Source organism: Rhipicephalus sanguineus, chromosome 7 (assembly GCF_013339695.2).
Source record: "Rhipicephalus sanguineus isolate Rsan-2018 chromosome 7, BIME_Rsan_1.4, whole genome shotgun sequence".
Classification (NCBI taxonomy): Eukaryota; Metazoa; Arthropoda; class Arachnida; order Ixodida; family Ixodidae; genus Rhipicephalus; species Rhipicephalus sanguineus.
Window position 1 is genome coordinate 139,042,625 of NC_051182.1, and position 8,792 is coordinate 139,051,416.

Consider the following 8,792-nt stretch of genomic DNA (forward strand, 5'->3'; position numbering starts at 1 on the left):
CCCTAAAAGTAGTCGGCATTGGCAGGAAGGTCCTAGCGGGTGTGTGACACCGGCTGTGCCGGCAGGTCACGTGATCTCCCATTGACGAATCAGAATTAGGTGTAAGAGCGGTGGATTCGAACCTAGTGGTGGATTCACGACATCACGTGACTCGCTAGCCAATCATATAGATTTGGCCGTTTTCTTAACCACACGTGATCTCGCTAGCCAATCGTACAGACTGGCGCGTATGCACGTCGCCTGGCAGAGGCCACGCGACAACGGATAGGCCAAGATACCAAAATGCTAAGTCGCGAAGCCCAGGCAGCAGGGCAATGAAAGGTTGCCGCCAGCGCTGATGGCAGCGAGGGCCACTGTTAGGAATGCCACAGGATCATCGCGTATAGATAGCGTTACTGTGCGATTATCTTCACGGAGTCGATGGGCGTAGATTTTTAATAGCTAAGCTGTTTAGCAAATCGTTCCTTGTCCGGCGAACCAAAAAACTATCACCATCATAAATGCGTAAATCTCACTACTCATTATCATAAACGGCTATGTGCCACAGAAATCGGGTATATCCAACTACTCACGACTGGTCCGCTAAAAATGAAGAAGTCAACAGTTAGCCTAACAAAAGAGAAAGGGAGAAAGATAGAGACACAAAGAAAGAGGTAGAGAGAAAATAAAAGCCTTGAATAGTATAGTATAGCAAGGGGGTGAGAAAGGGAAATGAGGGTGAGGAGGAGGGAAAGGCATATAGAAAGAGATAGAGAGAAATACGCAGAGAGAGATAGAAAGAAAGAGACACGAAAAAGAGATGAAAAAAGAGATAGGAAGACGAGAGAGAAATAAAAAAAGCCAAAGAAAGAGAAAACTAAATAGAAACAAGGCAGGCCACACAGCTCTGCTCTTCTTTCAGGCTTGGCACCACTTGAGCGAAGCTGCCTTGATTTTTTTTTCTTCAGGTATAGCAAGACTCCAACTGCGCTTATCAGGAATCTTCGTTTTCTTTATTGCGACGCAGACTGGGCCTTATGCCATAATGCTTGATGTCTACGTGTGTATTAGTTGTGTACTTGAAGGCCTCGGTCCTGTGTTACTTGAGTTAATGACAGATCCACGGAAGAGAGAAGCGGAGGGGAAACGCCAGCGCCGGGAGTTAGACGCACCGCGCTTGAAGCAGTAAACAGTAAAGAATCACTAGAAAGGAAATCATTGAACAAAAAATATATAATCGCAAAACAAATCAGATACTCACAAGATAGAACAGAAAAGAACAATAAATAAATAGCACATAAACACAGGAAAAAAACAGATAAACACAAGAAAAGAACACAAAAGAATAGAAAAGGGTACGTAAACACAAGGGAAACACAGGCGAATCAAAGCTCTGCAGTTCGTACAGCTTTCACTTGAGATTGAACTGGATTTTATTTTTTTTTATTTTCGTCGCCAATCAATGCGGTAGAATTTTATTCACACTGCAATAACTATGAAAAGCCTGACAAGGAATTGCCCGCGTCGCTTCCGGCGGCTCTATGTCTGTCACGAAACGCTGACCACAGACTTTGCGTCAAATCCGTTGATATTTCGTGAGCATTCCTCAATTCTATGACGTCCATGTTTGAACGCATGAGACTGGTACGATTCACTGGATGGAAGAGAGGTCCCACTTGTGACCGTCGTTTGCACGGAGAAGTTGCGTAACATGTTCTGCGCGACACTTTGAAGGACGTCCACAGGCAACGCATCAAATTTCCTACTGCGAAGAATGGGCTTCAAACAGTTGACAAGGTCCGTCTCGCTGCATTGTCAGAATTGGCTCTGCTGCGCATTGTTTCTTTTTGAATGCTCTCGTCTTGGTGACAGGTCGCGTCGAAGAACAATGCGTTCATGCCCGATATCTTATAGCTCATTGAAACAGATGGACTTCTTTGAAGCCAAGCGCTGTATCTTTTCTTTGAGTGACGCAAGCGGTTTTGATTTATTTCGAGTGGAACAATCCTATTGAAAAACAGAAAACAAGGGTAGCCTCTAAGCTCGCTTCGCTGCTTCTCGCGCAAGTTTTATACTTCTGCACCTGTAGCGGTTTTTCTTTCTTAATCCTTACAGCGGTATCAGGCGAGGCGTAGAAGATTTGGAAGTCTCATTGGTGGCATCTAACGGGAGCATGAAGCTTTCTGCATCACTGTCTGCGGCTTTGTTCATTGCAGCTTTATGCTCGCCAGTATTCTCCCAGGTAAGACTTCAGAAATTTGTGTACGCTTCCCATCCGTCCGCGAAAAAAATCCAGGAATATACCAGACTGTGCAAACCAAGAAAGAGAGAGAGAAAAAGCGAGAAGACTAAGGCAGGGAGGTTAACCAGGCCAGCGTCCGGTTTGCTACACCTCAATGGGGATTTAAAGAAAATGAGAATAGAAAGCGAAAAAGATACAGAGGACGAGCACTGCACACACACGTGATAACGAATGGTCACTGAGGCTGGAGTGCCTCTCACCTACACTTCAGAGCTGTGGAATTCGAATGGGGAATCGCAGCCTTTCGGGAGACCGTGCGCGAGCCACGGCGTCACTGAAGCGCTGAAAACGGCGCATTAAGAACCTCCAGGAGTTGCAGTGCAGTTCGGGCTGTGGTAATATGTAGGTTGTTCAAGAGCAAGGGTATGGTGTCCATAAGAGGTCGAAGCATCGCGACAACGTACCGGTCTTTCTCCCATATTTCGTGAGAAAGCAACGTTGCCATTGACTCCGCCAATGTCTGCTGCGACCATCGTAGTCGCTGTGGATGTTGCTACGGCTTTGGCTCTCGCTGAGAAATGCAAAAGACAGGAACGTTTACGATAGAACTGTCAGGTTGGCTACCCTATGCGCCGGGCGAATCGGAAAGAGGAACAGAATTGCAGAGAAACGTGTGGCTGCACCGTTTACTCCACGGGTATCTATCTATCTATCTATCTATCTATCTATCTATCTATCTATCTATCTATCTATCTATCTATCTATCTATATATCTATCTATCTATCTATCTATCCTATCTATCTATCTATCTATCTATCTATCTATCTATCTATCTATCTATCTATCTATCTATCTATCTTATCTATCTATCTATCTATCTATCTATCTATCTATCTATCTATCTTATCTGTCTGTCTGTCGTCTGTCTATCTATCTGTCTGTCTGTCTGTCTGTCTGTCTGTCTGTCTGTCTGTCTGTCTGTCTGTCTGTCTGTCTGTCTGTCTGTCCCCACAATAGTAACATCCAAGTAAAGTTCCGTCATTTCCCGACAGAAAGGAGAAGGCGGTGGTGGAGCTGGAGACGTAGAAGAGAACGAGGACTCCGAACCCGAAGACTTCAAAGGAGTCTTCACACGTTCTATGAGGAAAGTGCAGCGACAAGTCCGCAGGCGGCACAATCACTACAGAAAGCGGCACAATGCCGAGCCCCTTGATTCGGACGATGAGGTAAGCAGTGGCGGGGAAAGAGTAGTCGCAGATTAATGCGTGCAACGCTGGAAGCGGGGTCGAGATAAGGGCCTGTAGGTCTTTCTTGTCGAGGTGTGCGGATACCCTAAATTAGACAAAAGGTTTTTGGTCTATAAGGCGTAACTTAAGGTTAAACTACGATGTATTCAAAGTGGGGTTGACATTATAACCATGGTTGCCGGCGGTCTCTACTTTCCGCCAATCTGACAACTTTTTGGCAACTACAATTTCAGTTTGGCTCGAGGGCACTTCAAAATTTTTTATCGCATTTTTTCTGCAGTTTTCTGAAAGGTAAGCGGCTTGGTCACTTCTGGCAAGTTTTAGCTTTAATTCAGACTTCCTTTGAAGTCTGCCCAACGGCAACCGTGGTTATAACGTAAGTTAATATAACCACTTGACCACATGAATGGAATGAACCACAAATGCAAAACATGCATGCAGGATGTTACGCTTAGTTTTGATCATGATTAAGTGCAGCAGCAGTGTCGCTGAGTTGTACACACTAAACATTTTTACACCCTTAAGAGAGTACAAAGGGTGTTAATGACATTACCACCCTTAAGGGTGTAAAATGTTTAGTGTGTACAATAAACAAACCGCTCGACCAATTGGCCTTTTTCATGTTCTTAAATGTTACGTTAACTCACGGTAACTTAGCTACATTGAATGTGTATAAAGGTATAAATTACATGCTGAAGTACCTGTATCATGTAAAATCGAAGGGAAGGGTGATCTTCGTGCCCGTTTTTTATTTATAGCGGTACATAACGTAACTAGAAGATATGAGGCAACTATAGGATATGAGGTAATCGATAGCTAGGGTGTAGTTTGCCACGATAATGACGGTGATGATATTTGTGTTCTCCTATATTGTGGTTTGGAGCGGACGTGTCGATATTGAAGATGCATGGTAATAAAAGTTGAGGCTAGCTCAGTTTTTAAAGAAATTAGGTTACCCGCGGGAGCTACGAGTGTTGGTTGCAAGAGGCGCCGCGGAAGTTGTCAGAATTACACTCTTCACCTATATTGCGTTGAGGTGGGATACTAACGCAATGAAAAAAAAGCATGTTTTTACAGTCTACCGGATCAGTTCACAGAGAGTTCCCTGTACATTTTTGTTTCCATGGCGCATTTTTCAGCTTGACCGTTACGCTCAAGCCTGGGCTTATCACTTGGCGAAAATGGGCAAAGTGATGCGCAGGAGGTCAAGAACGTACGGCGAGAACATTTACGAAGGACATTACGACGAAGAACACCCTATTAGAGGTAAGCACACATTATTGCCCACGTTATGGCTTCGTCTTTGTGTGTTCCACACCTGTGGGGTGCTGTACTTGGACGAAGAACAGAGGCTAGACGGTTGAGTGATTGCCTACAGAATGATAGAGAAAAATGTTTGATTCATCGTCACTAAAACCGGGGGTAACGCGTACGAAGAAGGGGACATACAACACAGGGCGGACTTTTAACTGAAGTTTATTGTACGAAAAAAAAAAAACGCGAACATTATTAGACAAACTTAGCACCTTGTGACCAACCTGGCCTTGGCCCTTCATAGCCAACCAACTCAAGGTACTCTGTGCAACTACGCGTTGTCGCAATAGTAGACGTGCACACAGCGAAAGTATGACGTAACCAGGAAAGCAGGCACGGGGTAGCAGAAAATCCTTATCCACAATCTAACGAGGAAGCTTCGTCATCCATTAAGGCAATGGATGGCTGGCTGAGGCACTGTGATCCTATTTCATTTATGAAATACGCCTTCATAACATATCTTGCTAACTTTTCAGGGCGCCTGAATAGCATGTCTGTTTTATCAAAAGGCGGATGACACTCACAATCGCGACAATGCATATAGAGTTGGGAATGTGCAAAGGCTTTTCAAGAACTGTGGTATTCTCTCAACCAAATATTCAAGCGCCGCCTGGTCTGACCTATATGCTGACGACCACGTGAGAATAGCATCGAATATACCACGCAATGGATCAAGAAAGGAACTATAGAGGATGTTTCATACTGCAATGTTGACCGGTACGACTACCTTTGTTGGTAAACGCTTATTTATTGCCTGGCAAAGACCTCTACCTTGTTTTTACTCGAAAACTCAACCTTTATTCTAAACTTAGACGTGACTTCCTTTAATCTATGTAAAAAATAATGAAAATGTGGGGTAAAGACAAAACGGCTGAAATATTTTTCATTAGTACTCTTACGTGTTTCTTGCGCTGTTAGCCACGATGAATGATTACCGACCCTGCCAGTGTTCCATTCTACTTAATAGGTTTGATACAGTAGTACTGCTGCATTTATGTGCAGCATGTTTTTTCTGTTTTCATTACTAGGAAAGCGATACTAGAGCTTAAGTACAAAAACTTAACCACTAGAGCTTAACAAGAAACTTTACGCGGTTCCACATCGTGCTCGGCCCAGAGGAATAATGTTTAGAGCGATGCTACTGTTGAACGCAGATCAGAGTGCGCTAGATGCGTTCATCATCAGCCTGTCTACGCCCACTGCAGGGCAAAGGCCTCTCCCATGTTCCGTCAATCAACCCGGTCCTGTGCTTTTTGCTGCCACGTTATACCTACAAACCTCTTAATCTCATCCACCCACCTAATTTTCTGTCTCCCCCTCACGCGTTTGCCATCTCTTGGAATCCAGTCAGTTACCCTTAATGACCACCGGTTATCCTGCCGACGTGCTACGTGCCCGGCCCATATCCATTTCTTCTTGATTTCAAATCGAGGAGGAGGAGGGGTAACGATTAACCCCCGTTTGTTCCCTGACCCACTCTGCTCTCTTCCTGTCTCTTAAGGTTACACCTATCATATTCCTTTCCATCGCTCGCTGCGTCGTCCTCAATTTAAGTTGAACCCTCTTTGTAAGTCTCCAGGTTTCTGATCCATAGGTATATACCGGTAAGATGCAGCTGTTATATACCTTCCTCTTGAGGGATAGTGCTAGATTACCATTCATGATTTGATAATGCTTGCCGAATGAGCTCCATCCCATTCCTATTCTTCTAGTTATTTCACTCTAATGGTTCGGCTCCGCGGTTACTACCTGTCCTAAGTAGACGTACTCCTTTACAACTTTCAAGTGTCTCGCCACCTATCGCAAAGCGCTGTTCTCTGCCAAGATTGTTCCACATTACTTTAGTTTTATGCATAATAATTTTCAGACCTATAGACTCTTCTACTTTTCGTATCCAGTTCAGTAATCATGAGCTGTAATTCGTCTCCCTCGTTACTCATCAATGCAATGTCATCAGCGAATCGCAGGTTACTGAGATACTCTCCATTAACTCTTATCCCTAATTCTTCCCAATCTAGGGCCCTGAAAACGTCCTGTAAACACGCGGTGAATAGCATTGTAGAGATCGTGTCTACCTGCCGTACGCCCTTCTTTATTGGGATTCTGTTGCTTTCTTTATTGAGGACTACAGTGGCTGTGGATCCGCTGTAGATTTCTTCCATTATGTTTATATAGGCTTCGTCGATGCCCTGATTCCGCAGTGCCTGCATGACTGCTGATGTCTCCACCGAATCAAATGCCTTCTCGTAATCTATGAAGGCTATGTGTAGGGGTTGGTTGTATTCCGCGCATTTCTCTATCACCTGATTGATAGTATAAATATGGTCTATTGTTGAGAAGCCTGTACGAAATCCTGCCTGGTCCCTTGGTTGATTGAACTCTAATGTCGTATTAATTCTGTTAGCTAGATGCTTTAATACAACTCACATGACAAGGTAGGTGAATGAAGGGAGTCTCGCAAGACGGTGGTGGAACATCGTCATCATCAACAACACCAACAAGCACAAGAATGACAACAGCAGCAACAGAGAGCACGCGCTACAGGCAGCGGCAAACAGACAAGTGTAATACGCCTGGCCTCCACGTCATCGGCGCTTTCGCAGTCAATGTGGCCGCTATTCCGTTCAGCTACGCCCGCGAAAATCATCACTTCCAATTTCTTCCTGACTTGGTTAGGGTGGTGACGTTTAATATGTCTGCGGTTTCCTTTTTCAATTCATCCCGCAGGAAGGGATGCCGTGGACACCTGGTACAAGGAAAGCGAACACTACGACTTCAGCAAGAACCATCGACAACGGGGCACGAGAGAATTCACTCAGATGGTTTGGAAGAAGACGTCCGCTCTGGGAACCGGCATCGCTCGCGGGAAGAACGGCACTTACTTCTTGGTGACGGTCTACGATCCCAGAGGTAACATCCGAGGCAAGTACCTCAAGAACGTCGAGAGGCTCAAGGAACAAGAAGGCGAGACGCGTCCGAAGCAGCCCCAACAGCCAGTGCCAGCACCTGTGCCAGTGCCAGCACCTGTGCCAGTGCCAGCGCCTGTGCCAACACCTGCGCCAGCGCCTGTTCCAGCACCTCAGCCGACGCCGACGGAAATACCAACAATAAATCGAGGAGGAGGAGGGGTAACGATTAATGGGCAGAACGTAGCCGGCCAAGGGCTTTTCAAGCTGAATGGATGCCCCGGTAAAAAACCGATCACTCTCAAGCTTAAAGTAGGACCTGACTAGCGAGAATGTGATATTTACTAGCGATACGTGCATACGGATTGCATGTAGATGACTGAATGTCAGAATGTGCATAAAAGTAGACGTTTGCGAGAGACTCGTGCTTCTTCCTTTCTGATTCTCGAAATACTACGCGGTGCACACTTTGAACATGAAGTTGCATAAAGCTCCAACGTGGGCCAGCTGGTACGGCATGCTAATATAGTTGCGCTGAGCGAAGTGTACGAAGGACTAAGGACAAAGAGAACTGTCGTTTGTCCTTCGTGCCTTTCAGTCAGAGCAACTACATTAGCGTGAAGTTCAATGCTGCACCAAAAGTTGATTTTTAATGCTGTTCCTTAGGTTGAATCAGCCTGTAGTTGATTGTTCCACGTCATGTTTACGAACTGTTTTGCTAAGCTTTACGTATTGTTAGGATACGTTTTCGAAAGGTCAGCTCCTCGGTGAACTCCCCCTCCCCTGCCCTCGCCCTTTTTTACAGCATCTAACAAAGAAAGTAAAGGAGCAATGGTTTCGTTTGTGCAGTCTTTCTACCGATGATAAATTCGTTCACTTGTATTAAACAACGCTTGAGTGAAGCGTTTGTATGTGTCACAATCTGAATACGAGGCGTAATTAGAAAAGAAGGAAAAAGTCGCATGGTCCCTTGTGAATTTGCCTAATATGACTGGAAGCAGAATACCATCCTCATCATATATATTTTTTCATTCTCTGCCGACTGTATTGGTACCCTTCCCCTCCCTGCTGCCCCTCCCGAAAGCTTTCTGCACCCAACGTTG

The 8,792-nt window shown here is 45.1% G+C and overlaps 1 protein-coding gene across 1 annotated transcript; it reads left to right on the forward strand.

Moving 5' to 3' along the window:
* The first annotated feature begins 1,930 nt into the window (after positions 1-1,930).
* Positions 1,931-8,110, forward strand: LOC119400081 (uncharacterized). Its single transcript, XM_037667009.2, has 4 exons — positions 1,931-2,221; positions 3,275-3,448; positions 4,609-4,735; positions 7,511-8,110. Exons 1-4 carry the CDS (start codon positions 2,153-2,155, stop codon positions 8,014-8,016), a joined length of 876 nt encoding a protein of 291 aa, XP_037522937.1. The 5' UTR covers positions 1,931-2,152; the 3' UTR covers positions 8,017-8,110.
* Positions 8,111-8,792: the final 682 nt, after the last annotated feature.

Excerpts from the sequence above, each read along its gene's own strand:
- LOC119400081 (XM_037667009.2), top strand. The coding sequence starts at position 2,153 with ATGAAGCTTTCTGCATCACTGTCTGCGGCTTTGTTCATTGCAGCTTTA. Across the intron at positions 2,222-3,274 it reads GCTCGCCAGTATTCTCCCAG|AAAGGAGAAGGCGGTGGTGG; the intron begins GTAAGACTTCAG and ends ATTTCCCGACAG. Across the intron at positions 3,449-4,608 it reads CCCTTGATTCGGACGATGAG|CTTGACCGTTACGCTCAAGC; the intron begins GTAAGCAGTGGC and ends CGCATTTTTCAG.